Source organism: Hippopotamus amphibius, chromosome 2 (genome assembly GCF_030028045.1).
Source record: "Hippopotamus amphibius kiboko isolate mHipAmp2 chromosome 2, mHipAmp2.hap2, whole genome shotgun sequence".
NCBI classification, from domain to species: domain Eukaryota; kingdom Metazoa; phylum Chordata; class Mammalia; order Artiodactyla; family Hippopotamidae; genus Hippopotamus; species Hippopotamus amphibius.
Genome location: NC_080187.1, coordinates 50,848,983 through 50,876,947, shown reverse-complemented (window position 1 = coordinate 50,876,947; position 27,965 = coordinate 50,848,983). Strand labels below are relative to the sequence as shown.

Here is a 27,965-nt window from a genome sequence, read left to right as displayed (position 1 = left end):
ATATGGTGCAACCCAACGTTACCTCAGTTTTACAGATGAGGAAACTGAAACTGGGAGAGATTCAGTAACCTGCTCAAGGTCTCCAAGCTCAAAGTGTCTGAATCAAACATCAAATCTGTGCAAAATAAAGTTACCAATTTAAATCAATAGGCTATGAGGAAAGAATATGAATCACTGGAGCTTGGTGCCAGCTCTTCTAGTTGCTCAAAGATGTTTTTCTTACTCCATGTTCATAGACTGATGGAAAAATAGGACATTATTATGAAGTCAACCTCTTTCATCAATTAATTCACCAATTTTCAAAGCAAATTCAAAGCAAAAAAAAAAAGTACCTGTCATTTTTTTTCTAGAACCAGTTGGATTTTTTTTTTTTTAGGACCAGTTGGATTTTTAAACTATATGCATCACATATTATAATCACAGGAGATTAGCTCAAAAACTTATTCTTGCCCCTATTTTTTTTCCTACGACTGCAACACCTATAAATTGAACTGATATGTTACACCATCTTTTAGCAGTTTATAAAACACAGCCAAAAATCACTCAATGGTTTCCAAACTTACTGCAGAAGAAATGTACCAACAATCAAACATAAAATGTTGAGTATTTGATTTTTGAGAACTTATAGGGTTTAGATCAGTTTATTTCCAAAGTTGTTTTTTGCTCAAAATGTACTCATGATTCTAGGTCTTTATATGTCAATCTTACCAATACAAATTAAAATTTACTAGAACACATATCTACAATAGATTTCTTAAAAATCACTATTTCTACTCATCTAGCACTAAATTTACTAGAATAGCTTCAAGATTAACTGCTATTAACATCACTGAAGTTAGATTTACGGAGTAATTTCCCCTCATAAGACCAAACCACACACAATCAAAACAGTTTCAAAAGAATCATTAACAAAAAAAAAAAACATCTAATTCAGATCTTTTATTTCACAGATATGCAAACTAAAACCTCTGAGAAGTTAAAAGTCCTGTCCAAAGTCAACTGCTACTTAATCGATGAACTAGGACTAAGATCCATATATCTTAAGAACTAGGTTCCTTCTTCACCACTAAACTGCTGCACAGAATATACAATGAGTTATATGTGTTTGTGTATATAATTATGCTAGTAAGAACCTTTTTTTTGTGGGAGGATTTTCAATTCCTCTGTAATGATGAGAAATATGTGAACATAAATAAAAATGAATACTCTCACTTCTCTATTACACTCATTTTTTTTTCACTGAATTTAATTATTTTCAGTGCCCAGTCTGCAAACTGAGTATATACTGTATACCAGGCACTAAAGTGTTAGATACTAGGGAAACAAGGAGAAAAAAAAAAAAAAAACAAAACATGGTCTCTACCCTTAAGAAAGCTCTCAGTTGTAAGTTTATAGTACCTTCCTAAGTCTCCTTTGTTGATTCTTCCTCATCTCGCAAACTCTAGAACAGCGCTGTCCAACAGAAATATAATGTGAGTCACATGTGAGCCATACATGTAATTTAAAATTTTCTAACAGCTACATTAAAATTAAGTATAAAGTAATATATTTTATTTAATCAATATATCCAAAATATTATAATTTCAACATGTAATCAATATAAAAATTATTAAAAAGGTATTTACTTTGGGAGATAGTCTGCAAAACCTGATGTGTAGTTTACACTTACAGCACACCTCAGTGGAGTCTAGTCATATCTCAAGGGCTCAAGAGCCACATGTGGCTAGTGGCTACTATACTGAACTGTGCAGCTCTAGAAACCTGTAGTATCCCAGTGCTCAGCTTGGTCTTTGGACTGGTTCTCTTCTAATATCTATACCCACCACTTTGGCTATCTCAAACAATCTCATGGCTTTAAATACCACACATTTTCCAGTGATTCTCAAATTATATCTGGCCTACAACTATCACCTGAACTTCAAATTCATACACAACTACTTGGATACAAACCTAACACGTCCCGAACTGAACTCTTGATTTCCAACCAGCACCCACGCCCTCACACACTTAGATCTGTTCCTCTGCTGGACATCCCCATTTCACTAAATAGCAACTCCAACTCTCAACTGCTCAGGCCAAAAAACCAGAGTCAAGCCTGATCTTCTTCATTCTTTCACATTCAATTTATCATCTGTGTCTTTAAAATCAGTTTATTAAATACAGTCAAAGCTTACATAGTTTATAAAATACAGTGAGAATCTTATTGCTTCACACCACTTGTAGTGCTGAGCTTTATCTACTTCAGTCACCAGCATCACTCACCTAAACTACAGCAACCACTTCTTAACTTCCTAACCACTCCCTGCACTCCTACAGTCTACTTTCCACACAGGAGTCAGAGTTTTGAAACATAAGATACTGTCCCTCCTAACCTTGAAAACCTTCAATGACTTTCTATCTCACCCAAAGTAAAAGCCAAAGTTTCTACAGCAGCTTGTGAAGATCTACGAAGCCCAGTGAGATCTGGCCCATCACTCTCTGGCCTCACCTCCTGTTACTCTCTCCCTCATTCATGCTTCTTCAGCTACCCTGGCTTCCTTGCTGTCCCAGAATAACCAGGAACGCTTCAGGCAAGACTGAGAACTTTTCCACTTGCTGTTCTCTCTACATGGAATGTTCTTAGCCCAAAATGGACAGAGATTGATCCCTGTGCTTCATGGCAGTCTTTGCTCAAATGTCCCCTATTAAAACTACAATACCATTCTTTACATTCTCTTACTGGTCCTTCCCTTCCTTCCTTTCCCACTTTTTCTCCATAGGATTTACCAACACTTGATCTACTATATATTTCACTTATTAATGTATTTATTGCTTTTCTTCCTCTACTAGAATAAAAGATCCACAAGGACAGAGGCTTTTGTTTGTTTTGCTCATGGCTCTATTCCCAGTACCTAGGACCTAGCATGTAGCAGTTAATCAATAAATATGTGATGAGTGAATGAACAAACGTTGTCAAGTACTGTGTGGATTAAATGAGATAACATATAAAGTTGCAGTACAGTCCCTGGAATACAGTGGCCACTCATAAACATTAGCCTACTCCCTAACCACTGTGGAACTTTCCATAAAAGAATATCAGAATTCTAAAATTTGTAAAGTTTTAAAGCTCCTATCTCATTCTATCCTTTCTTACTCTTTACTCTAAATATCTGATCATTAATTGGTCGAGACAATTTAAAAAAAATAATAGAGGTTACCTAAATTTAATAAAACCAGTTAGTTACAAATATAAAGTTCAGTGGGTATTATAAAACACTACCTTGGAATTAAAATCCACAGAAAACTATTGTTTAAGTCAGCTTTAAAGATAAACACCTATAATCTGTGGCTCTTTCCTATAGGAAAATTTTAAATGGATTCACAATGTTCAACAGGACTTCACTTTTATTTATCTATAATTTGCATCCTGCTTTCCTCTAAGAAAATTTGTGTTAGTCTAAAGAACCAACAACTTTAAAAACCATACACACTGTTTAAATGAAAATTTAAAAAAATGAAGCTGGTCTAAATTTTAATATTTCTATAAAGTATTCTGTGTTTAAAGCTACAACAATCAGAATTAAAGAACTTAAGAAACCTAATAAAATGTGGTCCTTTTCCAAAATACTGAGTGCCGGAGACTTCAAATGATTTGCCCACAGGGGTCACAATGTGACTAAACTAACAGTTTGTGCCCTTGAATGTTCACCGTTATACTTTCCACTGCACTACAGTGCTTCTCAAATATACTAACCAACACTTTACAGTCCAACCAACTATGCTGATTCCCTCAACCCCTCTAAAAAGAGAAGGAAGATAAAAGCATGTATCAATGGTATACTATAATTCAACATGAAAATTTGTATTTCAGGCAAAAAGTTTAGGGAAAACAGACATAAACATGCAAAAAAGGGGCAAAGCGTATATTAGAATTGTCATAGAAATATTATAAAGAAGAAATAAGTGTAAGATGTCATGAATATGTAATTTATATTTCACTTTTCAAAAAGCTAACAATTCATGGGGCTTATATGTCTTCAGAAATTTGGACAATTTCATTTTATCACTGATGAGAATGACGTACCTCACATTCCACGCAGTGGTAAAGTCTGGGTTTAGAAGTAGCAGGGTGCATGTGACATCTATCAATTCTAAAATAAAGAGAAGTCATATTAAAAACAAATAGTCCTACCCTTGAAGGCAGGGCTTCTCTTTTAAGGTCCTCTTTATTTTATATATATATATATCTATCACATCATACTTATACCTCATGTCATAGTAATTTTAATGATAACCTTGTTCTAAGCTGTCAAGAGACATGAAGATTACCCTCAGATACAAAGATATGAAGATTTTCTTCTACTTACGATAACTTTTTAAAAGTTGACACTGAAACAACTTTAAAATACATCTATAAAGAATAATCAAATTAACCTATTCATTCTTTTAGTAGTTCTCAGCACAAAAAAAGAAACACAATTTCTATACCACTATTTAATTTCACAAATATTTCAAGAATTGACTACAAATTTTCAAATTGTCAAAAGGGAAAAAAATTCACATATAATCCAACTTAGTTAACAATTCATTTACATTCCTTTGCAAAGATTATTCTTTCTTACACACATTTTTACATAGTTATAGCAATGATAAATGCACAATTTTGTTCCATATTTTTCACTCAACATTATTACATATGCATTTTCCTATACTGCCAGTGTGCATTTTTAACAACTGCATAACAATCCTTTAGTTTAATATATTAGCATTTCTCTTATTCTTTAAGCTGTTTCCGGTTTTGTTTTTACTTTATGGATAATATTACCACAAATGTTTTTAAGCACTTTTTTTGTCTTATAGATTATTTTCTTTGGATATATTTCCAGAAGAACTACTATGTCAAACAACATAAATGTCAGTATGGCTCCTAATAATAAGCATTTCCAAATTGCCCTCCAAATGGACTGTATCTATTTGCTGTGCCGAGAGTAATATGAGTGTACTTATGTCCCTATAACTCTGACCTATATAATTATATTTTAAGCAATGAATGTGGCAGATAAAAAAAAAATTGTACTTTGCTTCTGTTTTAATTTACATCTTTAATTATAATTATTAATATGAACATTTTTTCATTTTGATTACTATTTCCTATTTGCATTGTATGAATAGTCTATTCATATTCATTCTCTACGTATTTATCATGGTCTTGAATAAGCTCCATAAGCCTATATTTAATTAAAAAAATCAGTAATATTTAGACATATTGTCTTCATTTTAGTAAAACCGAAGAAAAAGAATTTTAGGATTAAGATGATCATCCTAGGGCATAATACTAAATTACAGTAACCTCTACCAAGCTCATATTAAATGCTAAATAAATAAAATAACAAAAAGTGTTATAGTTATTTAGCATTACAGGGTATCAGGCACATTATTATTTTATCTACATTTTTTCATTGAATTCTCACAATCATAATCCAAGATATTTTTATTTCACTTTACAGATAGGGAAACTGACATCTAGAGACTTAGGCAATTTGCCCAGAGTCACCCAATTGGTATGTGGCAATGACAGCATCTGACTACTTTTAATAACTCAATTATACTACAATTAAAATGTCTGTTTACAATAAATAATTGGGAAATTCTCAGTGTTTAAGTAAAAGATAAACTTTTAAAAATCTAAGAGTAAATACACATAAATACATCCCTATAGTAATCTTAAAATATTTTAGTGAACATGAAAATCAATTATTCTATTCTCAACCATCTTAAGAGATTAACATTTATTGTGCATCCTATGATTTCATTAATACTGAATATATTATAACATTTGATAAATGAACAACAAAAGGTAGGATTAGCACACATTTATTTCTGACCTTTATCTTCCTCATTACAAGCATCATGGAATGTCTATATTACAATACAAACTATATAATATCGATGAATATACTATATAATGTCAATATATCTATAAAGAATAATCTAATAAACCTCTTCCTCCTTTTACTTTTAGTAGTTTTTGGTACTAATTTAATATTTACCAGGGAAATTAAATACAATTTTCTATACCATTATTCCTTTAATTCTAAAATGTTCCAAATATTGACTACATGCAGAGATTGAACTGGGCCCATAGGACTGAGAGAATGGATATTACAAGAAATGGAAGACCTGATCTTGCCTTCTAGAAAGTTAACCCTTAGTTGGAAAGAACATGTAAACAATTAAAAGCAAACTAAAATACTTGTGAAGTAGAAACACATACCACATTTTGGGGACCACGAAAGCAGCTGCAATTAATTCTTACTGGAGTACCCGGGGAAGACTATAGATGAGTAAGACAGTAAAGGGCACTGAAGACTGGAAAAAAGTACGAGCAAAGGTAAAGAGGCAGGGAACTTCACACAGTGTGCTCTCAAAAGATTATGGGTACCAGAGCATAACTAGAGCTCAGGGTGCTGGAGAAATGTACCTGGAAACTAGAATCTGGTCCCAACCGCCTTGTCAGCCTGGCCTTCCATTATTCTCCCTTCATGTGCTACATTCCACCTGAACCAAATCCCACCCAATTCCCTTAACGTACTGCCCATCTGCCTACCTTTTCTTCTCCGGCTATAATTCAGATTCACCTGCTTGCTATTCTCTCTGCCAGAAATGTCCTCCTAGCCCTGAATTTAAAAGAAAAAAAAGCACCTTTCTTTATAAAGTCCTTTCTGACCTATCTGGTTGAAAGCAATCTTTCATCTCTATGTTCTGTGTATATCTTACTTTGTTACAGACCTTACATAAATGTTATCCTCTTGGTGAGACTGTACGTTTTTTGGATGCAGGTCCTCTCTAATATATCTTCAAATTAGCCATTCATTCATCAAAGATGAAAAAAATATGGCCTCTGCCCAAAAGAAATTCCACATCTGCCCACATCATAGAGAAATGGTAAGAGCATAGGCCTTAAAGCCATTCTGCCGGGGTTCAAACCTCAACTTCACCACTTACTGACTACACAATTTAATGTCTTTTGAACTTCAGTTTCATTATGTATGAAATGGGGACCATAACATCAACCTTAGTGTTGTAAGCAATGAGATTCATCCCACTTCTCCATAGCTGTTTGATACACAGTTTGACTCAATAAAGATTTGTTCAACTAAACACCATTGCTACTTATCAAGAAATGAATATTTTCAACATCAATTAATCAAAGTCAGAAAAAATAAGGCAGCTGTTCCTGTGGTGAAACTGTCTAAATTTCTAAACTTGTGTAATAAACAATAACAAAAAACCACTTGGTTATTAAGTGGCTGTATGAAAATGCCTGCATGATGGAAAGGCCTCTGGAAATTTTTTTTTAAGTCCACAATTTTTCAAAATCCATTACATTGCCCAGATGAGATAAACTAGTATTTATTTTCTTGGACTCTCCCTTTCTGCATTAAAAAATATGTGTATGTGACCAACCACAGTTGCTATTTGTTTGTACTTTTAACGCAACTCTCCTCCACCACCCATAAATGAAGAGCAGTTCATCCTACACAAGATACTTCTGTATAGCAGAACAAAGCAAAACACTAACACAGAAAATACCTAAGTCTCTACTTTTCATTTTTTGGCTGTGTGAAGAGAGAAGAAGGCTAATCAAAGTAACACTTCTTTTACTGGAAAGTCTCCCCCTAGCAGGGCAACAGCAGCTGTGGGGTTCAGAGCCCAGCTCTACTACTAACTGACTACTATCTGGGAAGTTCCTAGGCACATCAATCTTTCTGTGCCTTAGTGTCCTCCTCCTATGTGACACTGAGCTAATAATAGTACTACCTCACGGGGGTAATTAAATGATTCATATCCATGAAGTGTTAGGATAGTACCTGACACACAGCAAGCACTCAATGAAAACTCTTGTTACAAAGCCTGTATCTCCTAACCCAGTTATAACTGATACTGGGTTTGGATGCCACCATAGGGAGGAAAAGAACCTCTTGAACTGACTGAGCAGCAACTGCTGAGTGGAGGGATCCTTCTTAACCCTCCCCGCACTGCCCCCCCACCCGCCCCCAAACATACTTATTTTCTAAACACACTTAACACTTATCAACAGCCTTGGCCAACCACCAGTAATGCCTAGTAACACATACAGTCACAGGCCCTTTTCCCCTCCTCTTGGACAAACTGCTAACTTCCTGATTCAGGACTTAAGTTCAGATGGGATCTCCTTTAAGAAGCATTCCAGTCAGATCCAAGAGGTGGTGGTGAAGCAGAATATCAGAAATGGGAAAAGGCCAATGAAGGAGAAGTAATAGGTTATAAATATTGGACATAATTAAAGAATCCTTCCTGAATTACATGTATTTTTCTGCTCTTCTTCCCTACTGGCTCTGGGATAAATGAGAGAAAGGAAACTAGCATTTCCTGAGTCAATGACATGGTGGTCTCTGTGCTGGGTGCTTTACACGCACTACTTCACGTGATCCACACAACAACCCTCTAAGACCTGTCAGAATTCTCTTCTTTTGGTGTGGAAATAGGAAGAGGTTAAGTAATTTGCCTAAAGTCACTGCTAAATAACTTCAGTGTGCTGATAAGTTGAGTCTAAATCCAGGTCTGTTTTTCTTACAAAGAAGATGCTCTTTCCAACCTAGCACACTATCTACAATTACTTTGCTGTCTTCGAGTGAGGGCTGAACCAAAGATCTAAAGATAAATGTGTATAATCAACAGTTGACTATTTCACTCTCTACATTTCATCAACTATATACTATTTCTTTGCAGTTTTACCAAGATGTGAGCTACTGATATCCCTACAGTCTCTTGAAATTAAACAGATCTCTCTCCAAACACCAGAACAGATACCAGCAAATAACCATTCCTTTGTTACAAAGACTCCAATATATGACTAGCTCATCATTACATGACAAAAGAGAAAATTAATCAGGGCACATTATACACAGGAAAAGAAGTAGCTAAATTTCAGCTGTAATAAGGTGAAGATATAAGGATTCTACAGAAAAGTTAGAGAAAATCAACATGTTTTCTTGGCTTCAATGCATTCTAGAAATGGCCCAAGATGAGCAGTCACCTGGTATTTGTCATTCGGTTTGACAACTGTCTCCAACAGAGATATATTTTCATGCATCTAAAAATAAATCCAAGGTCTACTTGGATTGATTAATCTCTTCCTCTAAAATAAATTCAGGTTACGACAAGAGAGGCCTGAGGTAAGGCTATGTGCTAAATATCAGAAAGGCCCTGTTTATTACAGAACAGTCACTGAATCAATAGCCAGACTAAGCTAAAACCTCTTGTTTACCAAATTCTTGTTACTTATTTGACAAATGTCTACTGAACACATAAAAATGCTGAGTAAGGGCTTCCCTGGTGGTGCAGTGATTGGGAGTCCGCCTGCCAATTCAGGGGACACAGGTTCGATCCCTGGGCCAGGAGGATCCCACATGCCTCGGAGTAACTGGGCCCGTGCGCCACAACTGCTAAACCTGTGCTCTAGAGCCCGTGAACTACAACTGAGCCCACGTGCCACAGCTACTGAAGCCTGTGCACCTAGAGCCCGTGCTTGGCAGCAAGAGAGTCCATTGCAATGAGAGGCCCATGCACCAGAATGAGGAATGGCCCCTGCTCACCACAACTAGAGAAAGCCCGTGCACAGCAACGAAGATCCAACGCAGCCAATAAGTAAATAAATAAATAAATAAATATATTGAAAAAAATGCTGAGTAAATAAAGACTCTTTCTAACAAACTCACAATCTGAGAAAATGTTTAAATAATCAACTATAATAGAGTGTGGTAAATTCTACTATGCATGCAGTATGAATAAGGACTCACACAGGAATGGGAGGAGTAATTATTGCTTCCTGGAGCAGTCAAGAGGCTTCACATGTGTGTGTGCTGGTAAACACAACAATAACGACATCAGACCTGAATGTGACCTCAGCAAAGGCATGGAATTAAGGCAGTAATACACAGCAAAGTCCAAGAACAGAACAGTGTTTGTTGTGGTTGTAATGTATATCAAATAGCTGCAAACTCAAATGCTTCTAGGGTTCAAAACTGATGGCAAAAAAAGAGGCAAAGCAAACTTGATAAGTAGCAAATGACACTGCCTCAGTGTCTGAAGGACATGAGGAGGTTGTAGTCAACTGGAATAGGCTTGCCTAGTCAAGAAAAGCAGAGGCTGTGATCCCCAGCCAATTGCTGCTGTGCAGAAACAGATGCTCCCAAGGCTTCTGATTTTTCAAGTGAATGCAGAAATCCAGATTTCCATCCTAATTTTAAAAGTTCATCCTGATTTGAAACATTTATCCAACTAATTAAAAACAATTTTTAAAACATTACACAAGCCGAAACGAAATAAACACATGGGCTGGCTAGGGGCTGAGAGTCTACAACTTCTGATGCTGAGTATTAAGTAGAGGAAAAAGCTGGTAATGTAGCCTGGGGACAGATCGTGAAGGCCCTTGAATACCACACCAAGAAGAATGACTTTACCTTGTCCCTCTAGGCAGCATGAAACAAGAAGATACATATTTTAGAAAAGCATCTTTCAAACATGCTTCTAAAAAGTGTTTGAAATGATTGACCAGTGGCATGACAGACATGGATTACAGAAGAGACTGAAAATGGGGTAGACCAGCTACGAGGTAATAATATTGTCCAGATGAGAAATAAGAAGTGAAGAGATAAAAGAGAGCTCAGTGATGGACTAAGAGCAGGCATTGGGAGAAAAAGGGAAGAGCAAAAGAAAAAGATGGAAGGGGTGACTTGGAGATACAGCGTGGGACAGAGCACTACCCAGTCAGGACTCCAATGCTATGGACTTCTCTCTTGCTTTTTGTTTCTGTCATGAATTTTTCATAAATCAGAATTACAGTATCACCCCCTCCCAAACCAAATATGGCTATTACTGCAGCAGACTTTTAAAAAATATTAGTTTCTCTGTAAGTAATTAAACAGGGAGGTTGTGATGGTTAGTTTTGGTTAAACTATGGTTAAACTTGACTGGCTACAGGGTGTACAGATCAAACATTATTAAACATGATTTCTGAGTGTATCAGTGAGGGTGTTTCCAGATGAGAGTTACAGTTGAATCTGTAGACTCAGTAGATTGCCCTCCCCAATGTGGGTAAACATCAACCTGTTGAGGACCTAAATAGAACAAAAGGAGGAAAACAGAAGAACTCACCCTTTGCTTCCTCTCTGTCTGCTTGAGTTGGGACATCTCATCTTACCTTCCCCAGCTTTCAGACTGGGATTTAAACTATTGGCTCCCCTGTTTTTCAACCTTCAGACTGAAACTGAATTAAATCACCAGCTTTTCTGGGTCCCCAGCTTGCAGAAAGCAGATTGTGGAACTCAGCCTCCATAATCATGTGAGCCAATTCGTCATAATGAATCTCATTTTATGTATATATAAAACTTTATATATATATAATTTTCTATTGATTGTTGCTATGGAGAACCCTGACTAATACAGATGATTTCCAAATATCTAAGGAGACATTACATTACATTAATGAGAGCATGAATTCAGTTTGGTTAAAAAGAAAAAATTATATCCCCAGAATAAAGGTCACCTGCAGTTCCAGAATACATTGTTAGGGGAATGCCTAGGATTTTGGTATGATCAATCACACAGACACTGGCATTTCTGAAATTGTTCTTAAATTGCCAGCTTTCTTCACTTGGCTCTTATATGTCTGTTTTTCTACAAAAACAATTTTAAAAGTATAGCATTTTCATGCAATAACTGTTTTTTCCTAAAACTTTTAATTTTTTTCCTTAGAAAAATTCACCACTGTGTTCTTTAGTTCCCAAGTTTAGCAGAATACTCCTTTGTTAGTCAGTCTGCATTTTCAGGTATCTTTTTTTGTCAAATCAGAAACTCACTTCCATATTTTTTACCAATAATACAATATTCAACCTGAGGAATTTATGACACCTCACTGACCTATCCTGTCCCTGCCTCCTAAAAAGTGAAACTGAAAACTACTTCCATTAGGATACAGATAAAATCAAGTTGCTTCTGTACACATACACAGTTGCATTAGAATTCAAAGCTTAGATGTCAGCTATTCACGTGAGTGAGCTTAACCATTTGATCTTCTGCCTGGGTTCTCCTGAGTCTATCAAGATAAGACTACATGATGAGAAGATTTAGCAAAGCCTACAGTGCATTGCCCAGAAAGACAAGAAACAGGGAAATGGAGAGCAGAACTTGGAAGACTACAGGAAGAAGGCAGGTTGGGCTAGCATACATGGATGGGCAAAAGCTAATGATCTGAAACAATAGCCTTTGACACTTTAAAATTCATACTGTTTCTCCTCAACAAGATCATCATTTGTCTCCCACCCAGAGTTAGTTATGTATTGGCTCAATTATACATTTCTGTGTGCCAGAATACACAATAAAGCTCTGTTAGGCAAAAAAAATAACTTCGTGGATTCATATAGTGCTACTTTGTACCTTAATGTTGCTGAAAACTACTATAGGGTAATGGAATGGAGAATGAAAGAGGGTCTAACAACAGATAAATGCCCTTGCCTTTAAGTTTCTGCCACAAACTTAAGCTGTGCCATAAACATAGCCTTATAATTAATTATCAGTGGACTAATTGAGTGAGACAGAAAACAGAAACTATTTCACATTAAATCTTCAAATCAGATTCCCTTTCCTACTGGTCTAAACAGGGAAAAGTGCTATTAACCTATTATGACAGTATATTAAGGACAACGCCAAGCGGAACACAAGGAAATCAGTATAACACCTTTGGCAACACTATTCTCCACAAAGAAATTGTGTCTCACTCAGCTGTAAGCTTCCTGAGTAAAGGAAACAGGTATTATTCATCTTTTTATCCCCCACATTACTTAGAACAGCTTCAGGTATGAGCAGGCCCTTGGTAATGGCTACTGAACTTATAATTAAAATTCTCTAAGAAACAAAGTTCTTATTCAAAATTAGCCACCAGGCATACTGAGCACTTTTGAAGGTACTGCTGTATGTGGGAAGGGGAAGGCGCTTCACAGAAACAGTCAAGAATATGGTCTTGGATGAGTACTCCCCAAAAAAGTAAGAACTCAGGTCTTATTTTTACCTAAAAAGTAAACAGAATTTGCATACACGGACACTTAATATCACATACAGGGGAAAACAAGGAAAAGACACCAGGTGGGATGAATAGGGATTGTCTGATGCAGCAAAGAACTGTCTCAGAGAAGCAAAAGAAATGAAGGCTGCGATGGTCTCTTTTGCTCATTTCAGCACAGGAACAAGACACAGAGGACCAGAGTTTAATTGGGATTCATAGTACAATAGCACCGTCATAAACCACTGACCTGCGTCACAGTATAACCACCACCATCACACTTTGGTTACCTCATTTGGACTGCTACTAAATGAATTCTATTGCTCATAATGTACTAAAGAATTAGAAACCAGAGAATCAGAGCTTGTAGGGACTGGAGTCCACTTCACAGATTTTCAAACTTTTCTTAGTCATGAGATGCTTTCTTCAAATATCTTACAAATGACCCCATTAAAAAAAAAAATCAGAATATCTGTTTGCAGTAGGGGGTCTGGCACCCTGCTTGCGGCACTTCCCATAGAATCACTATGGATGCAAAATTAGAAAACGAGTGATGAGTCCAAACTCCTCACTTGACAGAGATGTTAAACACCCACCCAGGCAGTGAATGAAAAAGCCAGAACTAGAATCCAGGAATGCCTACATCAGAGAGGGTTCTTCCCACTCTATTTCATGCTGCTTCTAAAAATCAAAGAAAGAGGGCAGACTCCGTACTTACCATCTTTGTTTAGCCATTGCTTTCTTGTTCTGTACAAAAGGAGCTTGTTGTGGACATACGGTAAAAGGAACTTGACACACCAGCTCTCCACACCAAGTTTGTTTTCGACCAGGACTATGGGACTCCGGTTATACCTAGCTTCAGGACATGGGATCAGGCCAATTTCATCTCTTAATATGTAAAACATAAAAAAAGAAATAAAGATAAGAATACTAGCCTTTTCAAAAAATTTCAAATCCTACAGAGTATTTAAAAACTGCACATATTTCCCTTTCTTAAAAATATTTAGCTCACCTGCTGGATTGGTAGAAATAATAATTTTTTAAAAGTCTGCTAATACTGACAAGAGCATAGAAAAATTAGTATGTTGTACTTGCTGTTGACAAGAATGAAAACTGTCCAATCTTTGAATAGAAATTTGAAAATCTCTGTCAATTTTAAAGTACATATACCCTTTAACCCAGCGATTCTACTGTTCAGAAATTATCCTGTGCAAAAATATATGAATTCACTGGATATTCATGGCAACATTGCAACAACCTGGAAATACTCTAAATGTGTATCAAACAATATAAAAATGGTAAAAATAAATGTGGTGCATTCATGTGATAGAGCTGTAAAAGAAAAAAAATGAGGTAAATCTGCATATGTTGGTATGGAAAGGGTACCAAAATACATGAAACAAAAAAAGCAAAACACCACAGTGTACAGCACAAAGCCCTTTGTATGATCTTTTAAAAAGATATATAGATGCATTAAAAAATTTCTTGGAAGGATACCAAGAACCTTTTGGGGAGAGAGTTTTATTTTTATATAGTTTAAATTTTCTAATTACTTGTACATATTTATGATTTTAAAAATGTCAAAAATGTATTTATGCTTGCCTGCTAATAAATATATGTAGACCACATTATTAATAAAATTATACTGTCAGTGAGACTGTGGGCCCTTTTTTCTTTTCTTCTTTATAATCCTTTATACATTTCTAAAAAAATGCTAATATGTAAATATTATTAAAACACAAAATACATTTCAGGATTTGATCATTTTCATCTATGGAGGCTTCTATATTTGTTAATCTACCTCAACTTAAGTTGAAAATTTACATAACAGGCAAAAAATAAAACTACCATATGACCAGCAATCCCACTACTGGGCATATACCCTGAGAAAACCATAATTCAAACAGACACATGTACCCCAATGTTCACTGCAGCACTATTCACAATAGCCAGCACATAGAAGCAACCGAAATGTCTACTGACAGATGAATGGATAAAGAAGATGTGGTACATATGTACAATGGACTATTACTCAGACATAAAAAGGATTGAAATTGGGTCATTTGTAGAGATGTGGATGGACCTAGAGTCTGTCATACAGAGTGAAGTAAGTCAGAAAAAGAAAAAACAAATATTGTATATTAACACATATATGTGGAGTCTAGAAAAATGGTATAGATAAACCTATTTACAGGGCAGGAATAGAGATGCAGACATAGAAAACAAACATGTGGATATAGTGGAGAAGTGGAGGCTGAGGTGAATTGGGAGATCAGGATTGACATATATATACCACTATGTGTAAAACAGCTAGTGGGAAATCTGCTGCATAGCATCGGGAGTTCAGCTCAGCTCTGTGATGACTTAGATGCCTGGGGTGGGGTGGGGTGGGGTGGGGTAGGGTGGGGTGGGAGAGAGGTCCAAGAGGGAGGGGATACATGTATACATATAGCTGATTCACTTTGTTGTACAGTAGAAACTAAGACAACATTGTAAAGCAATTATACTCCAATTTTTTAAAAAAAGAAAATTTACATTACAGGCAGAGATTTCATAAACAATACATAGGACAGATGACTTACACAGTAAATGAACCAGCAAACACAAAAATGTTTTTGTTAAAACTTGTACACGTGCCTTTCAAGTATAAAGAATTTACAATTCTTGTCTATGTGAAACATCCTTTCTCAAATAGTATGTTCTTTCCTTAAAAACTAACAAGAAACCTTTTAACAAGAGCAGTTGACAAATATTTTTAGTGTCTAAGTAGTTTTTTTCCCTGTGTTTTTAAATAACAGAATAAAGAACAGGTTTTCAGAGCTTGTGTGTGACATTATTGTGCTCCCTGCCAAGACAGTATGTTGCCTGATCGACGCAAAGAGGAAACTTGTTCAATTACAGGTTATAAGAAAAGCACTCTTCTTCTGTTAGGCCATCATCACAAACTGGTGGGAGGCTGTGGAACTAAAATAAAATCCGTCCTGGAAACTCTAAACTGGATAGCTCAGAAGTAACCTACTTTCTACTAATCACTTCATAAGTGACACAGGGATATATCAATAAAAGAGGGTGCTCTAGGGGTTGCAAGTCAGTAACCATTCTTTCAAGCTGATTTAACTCCCAAGTAGACTTTGGGGCCTAAAGCTTTTTGTCCCAACAACTGACTCAGTTGATTCAGGGGTGTTCTGATATACCATGCCAATACTAGCTAAACATTTTCTGAGTACTACAGTGAACTGGATACTGTGTTAGGTTCTAAAAATGTAAAAACAAGTAAAACAAGGTGCCCCCAGATTACACAAAGCTGATGGTTTTGCTGGGGAGTTGTGTCAATATCTATAATAAAATGTTAACACTGCCATTCCAATAATATAAATAAAGTTCTTAGGAAGAATGGGGCAAGGCTGAGAGAGCATCTGAAGTCAATGTCCAGTATTTCAAAATACATTTTTGTATTTGGTGATATGGAATCTAATCTAACTCTCTATTAGGACAACTAGCCGCATCTAGATCTATAACTGACTAAATACATGTCTGAATCACTGGTATCTTCTGGTGTTCAGGTATTACTATGTACAACAGAGTATTAAAAAAAAAACCAGAATTACAGTAAAAAATAATAAACAGTGTAATTTATTTAAAGAAAGTCTGTCTTCTGAGATCTAACAACCACTTAAAACATTTCAAAGAACTGCAAAAGTCAACCATATGAATGTTAAGAGTAACAAGAATAAAAGAATCCTAGCTTCTGGGTATAGTCCATTTTGGGGGACGGATTTTTTACTTAAATTTACAATGTAAAAACCTGCCTTACCCACTATTTACACCACACATAAGATGCCTAACTAATAATCTGGTACCTAAATGAAAGGAAAGAACCATCTGCACAAATGAAAAACACATTGCTTTAGTTGGCTATTATTCTTCTAAGAAATAATTTTAAAAAACAAGAATGCCTTGGATGTAACAGGTGCTCAATAACTGCTACTGAAACGGTGATTATCAGTACACTTTAGTGATAATATTCAAATACATAGTTTTCAAAGAGTACCACTTCTTGACTCTCTAAAAGACCATTGCCTCTGACCTAATGCAGTGGGTCCAAATCCTAGCTGTGTCAATATGATACAGATACATCTATGTATACATCAATATCTCTGTCTCCTGTCACTCGGCCTCCGTAGCCCTCAATTTCTTCAATTTGTAAAATAAAGGAATTGCATTATATTTCTAAATAAGGGAAAAGGGCTGCTAGGTCTCATCCAAGTTTCAAATTTTATGACTGAGAAACCCAAAAGCTATTCTCACGTAAAGAGAATGAAAATGGTCATATCAGGGAATATAAAGCACTAGAAAAAAAATTAAAAGAGAGGTAGTAGGATGTAAAGACAAAAAGCACTCAATCTTCTAAGGTCCAGGGTTTTAGTTACACTCCATTCTACAACTGATCAATGTGAATTTGACTAGGTACTTGCCATCCATATCCTCATCTGAAATACAGGAATAACAATGCCTGCCAGTTATGAAAGGCAAATAATACAATGTAAAGAATGTGGTAAACTGGAAAGTACTAGGCAAAGATGAAGTATATTATCATTAATTCAGTTAAAAGCCTGAGGTCAACCAGAAAAGTTCCTTGGTTAACAGATAATGGGATGCTAAAGCAAAGAAAGTTAAGCCTTTGTCAAGTTATTTTACTCTAAGCTACAGTGCTTTGCTGCTTCCTAAATTTATAACATGTACTTTATAAAGATAGGCAGGTCAGTAAGATTCCAAACAATGGTGTGTTTGACTTCAGACTTCTCCTATGCTTAGTCCCTTAGGTCACAGTCCACTTTTTTTTTTTTTTCCAGACAATTTAGAACAGAATTCCAGAATCATTTCACAATTGGAAAGGACTTCATTCCTCCAGTCTCTCATTTTGTCAGATGAGGAAACTGAGATCCACTGAGGTTAAGGTGATTAAATCATAGTGCTAGTGGCTCAATTCAAAATCTGGATCTCCTAATACTTAGCCTAAAACCTTTGACACTACAATGAAAATAAAGACATCAGTGAAAGCAAGCAGGCTTTAGATTATTTCCTTCTAGATTTCTAGCAAGATTTCTGGCTATTTAAATTCTAACTTCATACTCAAAAGTTGGAACATTCAGGGAAAAAAATCTAAAAGTCATTTGTAATCCCTCTACCACTATTAATGTTGGGTATGCATCCTTTTTTCCTAAGTAGTTTACAAAAGTGGGATTATATTGGATATACTTGTCTATAATCATTTTTTAAAATTTTATTTATTTATTTATTTGGCCTCGCCCCACAGCATGCGGGATCTGACCAGGGATGGAAGCCGTGCCCCCTGCAGTGAAAGCATGCAATCTTAACCACTGGACCACCAGGGAAGTGCCTATAATCCTTTTTTCTTTAAATTTATTTAACAGTTCACATTAAACATTTTCCTATATAATTTTTGTATCATTTATGGTTACAATGAATGTGTTGTAAACATCAAATACATCTCCAGTTATCTCTTTATGAAACAGTCTCAAAAGAGAAATGTGACTCTTTCACTACCACCAAATTCCATTCTTTTTTATTTTTAGGTTTCTGGCAATTTAGATTCCTGCTGTTTAATAATGACACTCCAGTAAATACCTGGATTAACAAGGTCATGTGACTTTTACACATGAAGATTTGGGACAGCAATCAAGTTCCAATCTTCTGAAAGAGAAACCACAGTGCTCACTTTTTAGGTTACCTTCAAAGGCTGCTCCAAAGGAACAGCAACATGGAACGAACCTACATATTTACATAAAAAGATCATCCACAGCATGGTACGTCTCCCTTAGCGCTTCACTTCACAATGGGGATCCACGAACTTCCAGATGAAGTTCAAGGTTCATATAACACTGATACTGACCTTGTTCTTCATGTTTAGACAGCTTTTCTTGTCTGTACTTTTCAGAAACATCAGTCTAACTGGAGTAGGTCCACTTATTTACAAACAGTAAATAAGCAGCTTCCTGTCAGGGAGGGAAGGATGGTCCCCAAATATTAAAACTGAACCTTGTATGTGGAGTGACTGAAGGGAAAACAGCCCAAGATTCAGAAAATGGTACAAATGTTTTTCATCTAATAGCTATTTTTTTCTCCTTCAAACTAGAATTCTTTCCAGAATGACCAAAAAGTAAAGTTAGAAAAATATCTAAAAGAACTGATCCTTGCATATTGATAATTAAAACTTTACTGGTGATTAAGATATTTCAGAGACCTCACAGGCTTTCTCAATTCTAAAGATTACTAAGTTTATCAATGAAATTATATTATAGACCTTATTCAGAAAACAGATACACAAATTACTATTGTTTACTGAGTGTTTATTATATGCAATTCTGTTTTAGGTTTTACATACACTATTTCATTTAGTCCACACATTAATGTTATAAAGTAGGAATTTTAATTCCATTTTATAGATGAGGAAAGAGTCTTGTCTGAGTCCACTCAGCTAATAAATAACAGGCCAAGGTTCAAATCCAGGACTGTGAGACTCTAAATCCAAATTTTTACAACCGTACTACTGTTTAATAGATAAAAATCAAGTGTAAAAAGTCAATTAAGATTCTATGGTTTCCTATTCTTCAGTTCAACTTGCAGACAATCTAAAACTGCCTTTCATTACTATTGCCTCACTCAAAAATTCTCATTGGGGCCTACCCACTGCCTAGGAAGTATATTTTCCCTGAGCCAACTCTTATCCAAGCCTCATGCCTCAATTTAATTGCTATTTCCTCAGAAAAACTACCTTGACCTTCTAACCTAAATTAGTCCTCTCTGTTATTATTCCTTCAAAATATCCTTCTTATCCTTTGGGGCTCTGTTCATAGTTTGTGTGTTGATTTGTTTAAAGTATCATTGGGCAGGGACCACGTACGGTATGTTCATCAATCTATACTGCACTCCTAGCACCCTATACCTAGAGATTACCATTGTGTCTGTCAAATTGAGGCATTCTATTGCTGAATGCATGCATGGAATGAATGAAATTAAGTCAGATAGTCAAGGACTTCTATAATCTGCCCCTACTTTATCTTTTCAATCACATTTTGTTACTTTTAGTCAATTCACTGCTTCTTGTGGAGGTCTCCAAAACTGTAAATCCTACCTTGCTTTCAAAGTGCCACTCAAAAACCCACCTCCCCTAAGAGCACTAGCCCAGACATACCCAGCTTCTGTTTTAACTTCTACTAGACTCACATAGACTTGCTTACCATACTGCTAGTCCAGCCCTTATTATAAATGGCTTTGCAGGCTTAATGTACTATTCATACATGCAAGTCTTAGGTCTCCACCTAGACCTGCACTGTGCAATACAATAGTCACCAGGCATATGTGTCCATTATGCATAAGTCAATTAAAATTAAAATTTAAATTTAGTTCTTCTTTTACACCAGCCACATTTCAAGCATTCAATAGCTATACATGGCTAGTGGCTACCATTTGGACAGCACAGATAAAGAACACTTCCACCATCACAGATATTTCTGTGAGTGCCTTGAGTACAAGAAATGTATTTTATATTGGGTTGGTCAAAAAGTTCGTTCCAGTTTTTCCATAAGATGTTATTCCAATACGTCTACCTGTTCCATACTGTGAAGATGGTAGCTAAATAAACAGTGAGAGTTCAATAAATATTACATAGAGTAATAAAAAATAATAACTTTCTGGGTAAGAGAACTTTGATATGACCCTAACTGCACTGCAAACAGCTGTCCTCCACATTAGCACAGGGTCTGTACATTAAGCTAATTCCTGTCTCTGGGTCAAGCCTTCAGTTGTTTCTCCAAAGTATTCTCTAGGAGTCGATCACACAAGCAATATTTGCATAGTATTTTTCAGTTTATAAAGTGCTTCACATTAATCATTCAGGTGGCCAATATATTTTCTAAGGAACGCAGGGATTCAGATTAAGTCTAATATTTGCCTAGTGGCAACTAAGTACAAGACACTGTGAAGTGATTTTCCTATGTTTTCATCAGTCTCACAAGATAAAGAAGAAACAGCCTGAGAAAGGATAACCTATCCAAACCCACCAGTAACAAAATCCACATTTCACTCATTTCATCTTCAACTCCTACTGGCTAGAAATTTCCAGAGACAAAGTCAATATGTTTACTGCAGTAGATGTTGGCTAATAAAATTACAATCTATCTTGTATTTGTAGAAAAGAGGAAAAAAAGTGAAGAATGAAAAACTTTCTTTTATAATACTGAGAAGTGTAATTAGGTACTAACCTTGAAGGTAAATGATGCTTTTTCCTTTTAACTTTCCTTTTAACTATATGTTTTGGAAGTAAAAGGGTTAGATGAGGGGAAGAAGTATGAGCAATTTTGAAAAATCCAAATTATACATTTTTAAAGATGCATTGTAATATTACTGAAGATACTGTTACTGTAGAGAGTATTAAAATATAGCTGAAGATTAATATTAAAAAATGAGTTAAGCAATTTATATTTTCACATCTGTCATTATTTATATGTAAATACTATAAATAATATTTCATATTATTTCAAATGCCCAACTTATTTCAAACGTTAAAAAATACTGAGTGACCCAAATGTTTATTATTAATAGTTATAAGTTATGCATTGGTAGAGAGCACATCAATGAGAACTCATCATAAAAATGCGACTGGGGGGGCATTAAAGTCTCTTATGAATTTCAATTAATATGATCCAGAAGAACTGGGATGTGTTCCAAACTACACTGTGTCAACCCACCAGGCCAATGAACACTCAATCTCAGTTTTTTCAAATATGAAATACTGATGCCTTTCTAGCATACTTCAAAGAAAAGAAACTAAGACGATTACTGTACTTATTAGACTTCTTTCTAACCTCTGCCTTAATTTAAGAAAAATAACCACAAATGACGAGAAAATAGGCATTTCATTTGTCCAACTTTTTTTTTTTTTTTTTTTGAGTTTGTCTCTTATTTGCACTAAAGCTCTCATTCTCAAAAGGGAACTGAAAGACTGATATACAAGGCATCAAAGCATTCTTTAGAAGGCCCAGTACCCACTATGGTTACTGCCAGGAAATCATTCCAAACACTCCCATTCTGAAAAAGGCAGCAGTCACAAGGGGAAAGGAAGTGGATGCTGTCAGAGGTGGCAGGTGTGTTTTTGAGGCCAGCAGTGTCTTGCTTTTAATGAGGCACAGTTGCAGGTCTCCAATTGTGTGTGCCACAAGGGAGCAAGACATCTGAGGGCATCACCTTCAAGGAAAAGAACACTTCATTTAGATGAAGGTTTGGCACCTCTTTTAAGCAGAAAAGCTTAAGAAGTTAGAATGCTTAAAAAGAATAATTCATGTGTTCCAGTTTAAAGCATAAAATATTAAAAATAAACTCCACAAGCAATTAGATAAAGTGAAAACAATGTAAAACTGGATCCCATGTTTCTCTTGGGGGGAGGAGGGATGAGGGAAGAAGGATAGGAGAAGAGCTACACTCTTGCTTCTTCCTTACTCTTTTGTATAATGTGTAGATACATCCCTCCTTTAATAGCTTCTTCTTCACTGGTTACATAAAACCAGAAGTATCAAAGAGAATATAGTCTCTTCTGGGATCTTCCCGGAGTATTCCAAGTAAAATGGAAAGGAAGGAGGGAAAGATACATGTATCAGTTTTGTGGTGGCCTAGTTAAAGAGGGCAGCAGTGTTTGAATAAAAAAAAAAAAAGTTAATATGCGCCCTGTAACTATGAATCAGCTAATGCTAAGAAGTGTCGAGGTTTCATCTGCTTTACACCAGACCCAACCTGTGCCTACAGAAGCCCCACTCTTGCGAATGCCCTGTTCACCTTCAAAACAAAATGTTTCCCTTCAAAACAAAATGTTTCATCGAAGTCCCTCCACAATCTTGGGACAGGTGAGGCGAAAGTCAAAAGCTGCCCCAAACTACGTTTGGCTAGTAAACTGGGGGTTTTTTGGCCCACGAGAATAAGATGATGGGTAACCCTTTCTTACCAAGGTCCGCGATGAACCTCAAAGAGTTGTGTTAACAAAGCACATACAGACCCACACCGTGTACCTTAAACGGAGGTAGGATGTGGACACACGGGGGAAGTCTTTCGAGTTTCGTGAACTCCTGGGAAAGGGGTGGGAGGGAGGAGAACCAGACAAAGTCGCTAGGATTTTCCGAGGTCACTTCTAAGGGCTCGCCCGCGAGCTCGTTCCGGCAGCGGAAAGCTGGCCCCGCGGCGGCCCACAACGGGCGGGCCGCGACCTAGCGCTGTCCGCTCTGGCGAGAAGCGCGCGGGCCAGGACCCGCCGTCCGAGGTCGGTTGGAGGCTTGGCCCCGCCCCCGCCCGCCCCCGACGACCCCCGGAGGCGGCGGAGGCGGGGGCGCCGCCGGCGCGCCACTCACATGTGCGGGTTCCTCCTGAAGGCGTTGGTGATGTCCTTCACCACCCGCTGCACCAGCACCGCCACCTCCTCGCTCGTCTCGGCCATGTTGGCGGCGGCCGCGGCGGCTCGGGCGCGCCTCCGGGAGAGCGCCGAGCCGCCCGCGGGAGTTCCGCGGGGAGCGCGCGCGTGTGCGCCGGTTTGGCCGCGCCCCCGCCCCCGCCGCCGAGGCCGCCGCCGAGCACTTCCGGGTCTGCACGAGGGCGCCCAGGGTGTGGTCCCTGCCCGGATTGGGGCGCCGGCTTGGTCCCTGGCTTCCTCTCGTCAGCGAGTTTCTAAGCGCCCGAGGAGATGCTGCAAGTTAATTTGCAAAGTTACCTCAGGTCGCTGTATTACACATTTTATTTTAATTCCTAGTCCACTCGGGGTCGAGGAGGGAGGGTTCCTAACTAAGGTCACTCCCAGACCCAGAGTCCGGCCTGAGCACCTCGCGCAGACCACCTGTCCTCAGCTGTTGAGGAAAGGAGCCAGGTCCCACAATGCTCCTGGAGGAAAGTTTAACCGAGAGGGAAGGTCCTCTTAAGCAGTTAGTCCTTTGGCGTTGTGAGAGCTTGTTCCCTTTATATTCTTAGTTGCAGGGATGAGGCCGTCCAGAGACGCTCTTGGCGGAATGAGTCCCAATCGACCTTATTGGTGGCCTCATTTTGTATCTGTGTGCCACTTTTGACCACTGAGCAGCCTTTTTCAAAAAGTTAATTTACAAAATTTAATAAATGGATTAAAGGAAGAAAAAGGAAAGTAAAGGGAAAATTATTTACTGTCTCCATTTATAGGGAGTAGAAGTACAGAGCTAATTTTTAGATTTTCTACTTTGTACTTCGTTTTGCGCATCATTTGGTGTCCTTTAATGTTGCGTGTTAATTTTGGAGTTAAAAAACCCAAGTCCCTGGCAAAGTTTGCTCTTAATAGCTATTTGCCTTGCTACAAATAAGTTTTATAAGAAAAACTGGCTTTCTAGTCCATTTGGATTTTGAAATGCTGTAATTCAAATTTTCGTGTATCAGATTTTCTTTCAGCCTCTGTGTTAGAAAAATCCAGCTGCTTTTAGTTCAATTCTTTTTACTCAATCCTTGAAGTTTTATCTTTTAGAAACTTTTTTTTTTAAAGCAAACACAATCTTGTTTAATGTAAACATATGTAGGGTTGATGATTGTGAAAGTAAAAACAATCCATTGGATGCAAAATTATAAAGTAATGAATAAGAAATATAAATTAACTACATTCGGTGGTCGATACTCCCTGTAGGTATGTTTAGAAAGGCTACACCTGCTGTGTGGACATTGGCCTTCTGGTTTTAAAAGAAGTGAGATAGAAGTTTAATAAAATTATAGAAAAGCAAGATGGACAGGTTTAATTTAGTGAAGTCAAGAAAACCTTAACATTGACAAGTTCTCAAATGAGGCAGTGGAGTGAATTTGTATTTAGATTCCAAGGTCAAAGACAACTTCAAAACTTTAATTACTCTTAAAAGGTAATACTGATTCTGAAATGGTTTGAGTTCACTGATAAGTCTTCTTCCTGTTCCATTAATCAGAGCCTTGCATCCTTTCCTAATAGATGTGGGAAATAAATCCTGATTTCTGGGACAGAGCTTGAAGGAACACACTCAGAAATATGACATTTTTTTCAAAGAATTGATTTTTATGTTAAAAATTAGTGTGATTTTTGTATTTTACTCTAGCATAACAGGAAAAACAACAGCAACAACAAACTTTGTTTCTAAATCCTAAAGTGAAATTGATTTTCCAGGAAGATAACATGTCTATATGATTCTGTGTGTCCCCTTCCTACATGCATGCGAGCACGCATGCACACACTCACAACTTGTACTCATTTGAAAGGTGTTAATTGTATGTCTCATGTTTCTTCTAAGAGTTTAAAAATTGTTGCACCCAATTATTAAAGATCTGCTATGTTTAGAACTCAAATTTTTTTTATACTTAAAGCATACTAGAACTCTGACCCAACCCCCTTATTTTGCAGTTAAGGAAGCTGAGGTTCAAAGAAGAATTGAAATTCATGTGACTTTAATATGTTTATAAGAATAGGATATGGTAAATTTAGCATGATTTTGTGTAAGGACTCAAAGATTTATGTTCAGGGATCTGCAAAATACACTTATTAATAATGAAATATTGTAAATAGCTTAAATGCCCAATTTTAGGGATTAAATTACAGTAAATCTATATGATGAAATAACTGTTTAGTCATTTAAAAGCTCATTGTAACCAGGAGAATATATATCAAACTCTTAGGAGGGGGTATATTAATAGGAGAATTCTACTTTCTAAGTAACACAAAGAACAAAATACAATTTTTGTAATATAAGTATGTGTTAATGTTAATAAAAACATGGATATATTTGTTTGTTAGTCACCTATCTCTTATGCATATCAATTTTCTTAGAGATTTATTTTTAAGCAACCATGTCTCACTTAAAAATCTATCTCCCGAAAATCATGACTTTCATACTTTAGAAGACTATTTGACTATTTGACAATCCTGTGAATGTATTTGACAATCCTCCCGAACCCTCCCCAAAATCATTCCTTTCATCTGTTAGAAGACTGTTTGATGGTGGAGGAAAAGGTAGATATATAGTGACAAAAACAAGTACCAAAACAGCATATATGTAACTGAGCAGGACCCCATGGGGCCTTTGGGGGGGGGGGGGATGACAGACTTTTCCCCACTGTGGGAAGACATTCTGGAACCTTTTTGAAACATTGAAAATGTTGAAGTATGTGGGCCGAACGATGGGATTCAGAATGTCCTGCTTGAGCAGTGGAGGAGCTGAGGGTGCGGGGCGTGGAGACTAATATCACCCTGTTTGGCCCTGAAGGACGGCTGGTTAGCCAAAGACGGGTAAGAGTCCTCAGAGGAGGAACAACCTAAGACAGGCACAGCCGCAGAGGGGCCAACAGGGGTGGTGCATAGAGCCTTCCTTATATCACCGTGTTTGGCCCTGGAGGATGACTGGTTAGCCAGAGACGGGTAAGATTCCTCAAGGGAGGAACAACCTAAGACAGGCACAGTCGCAGAGGGGCCAACACGGGTGGGGCACAGACCCTTAATCCTTTTGAGAGAGGTCTCCTGCCCCCAGGGCTGCTTTGCTCTCCACGCCCAGCTCAAATCAGGACCCAGGAGGCAAACAAAGATCATTGCCCCCAGTCATGTGAGGCCTTTGATTGTTTATGGGATTAACCTGGGAGTGTTAGACCCTTAGGCTATGCCGAGAACTCAATAAAAGCAACGTGGGATCAATCAGCGAGGCTCTTGATCCTAGAGGTCTTGAGTCCCCCGGTCCCATCTTTCTCTTCAGTCTGTGTCTGTGTCTTCTTCAAGCTTGCGGCACCCGTCGCTCACCTCGAGTCGCGGAGTTGATCCCGGCACCCCACATGCTCTGCTTTAGCTCCTCTCAGCCCAATCTAGATAATAGTATTTGATGCACATTTCCTGAGTTGTTTTGCAGATGTGAAACCCCGCCCCCTCCCCCTAACAAATGGAAGCCCTAGCTACTTGAGGACAGTGAGCACATAGCCTCAGGCCTCCTGGAGCCTAAGGACTGATAATGTTAACCCCTGTGATACCACCCTGCTCACCATCAGTAAGAGAACTGTGCACAAACTGATCACATACTCTGCGACCCCCTCCTTGCTCACCAGGCTTTTAAAAATGCTTTGCGGAAATCCTTCGGGGAGCTAGGGGCTTTTTAGGGCATGAGCCACCTTGTCTCCTTGCATGGCCTTGCAATAAACTTTTCTCTGCTCCAAACTCCCATGTTTCAGTTTGCTTGGCCTCATGTGTGTCGGGCACATGAACTTGCTTTAACGTGTGTGTGTGTGTGTGTGTGTGTGTGTGTGTATATATATATGTTGACAAAAATTATTCAGTAGTTGATCTAAGAAAGATGGAAAATTTTATTCAAGACAACTTGAGGATTATAACCAAGGAGATAGTCTTCAGAAAGCTCTGAGAACTGTTCCGCTTATTAGAGTCCAAAGCACAGTTATGTAAATTTTTGAGACAAGATGTTACACATCAAATGTATCATTGACAGTTTACACAATCTAGATCTATACGTACAAATGGAGTAGTGGGTCACGGGTCATCATGGATCCTTACAAGATTAAGAAGGAAGGTTATTTCTTAAGGAGTTGTGACTCTTTGTGAGGTTAAGAAGGAGCATTATCTCCTAAGGAGGTCTGGCTAATGCAGATTCACAACACATGCTAAAGGGGAGGGAGGAAGCTCAACCAGGCAAAGGAAAATTTTATGTTTAAATTTTTCTCATCTTGCCATAAAAAATGAATTTTATTTCATCATGTACAAAACAAATTGTACATAATATAAGTATAATCATATATATGTATTAGACTGGTATGGTATAAGCTAAAATGTTAACAATGGAGATAACCATATCTCCAT

At 37.3% G+C, this 27,965-nt stretch overlaps 1 protein-coding gene across 3 annotated transcripts in view; it reads right to left on the bottom strand.

Moving 5' to 3' along the window:
* The window catches only part of PTAR1 (protein prenyltransferase alpha subunit repeat containing 1), a 50,547-nt gene extending 26,859 nt beyond the window's left edge, over window positions 1–23,688 (bottom strand). For all 3 annotated transcript variants that reach the window (XR_009051246.1, XM_057721047.1, XM_057721048.1), the window contains exons 1-3: window positions 23,500–23,688; window positions 13,800–13,969; window positions 4,064–4,130 (exon numbers count right to left, since the gene is read on the bottom strand). Coding sequence is in view for 2 of the 3 variants with exons in the window: in XM_057721047.1 (XP_057577030.1) it covers window positions 4,064–4,130; window positions 13,800–13,969; window positions 23,500–23,585 (323 nt within the window). In the remaining variant the exon portion in view is untranslated. The remainder of the gene's footprint in view (window positions 1–4,063; window positions 4,131–13,799; window positions 13,970–23,499) is intronic.
* Between the last annotated feature and the right edge of the window lie 4,277 nt (window positions 23,689–27,965).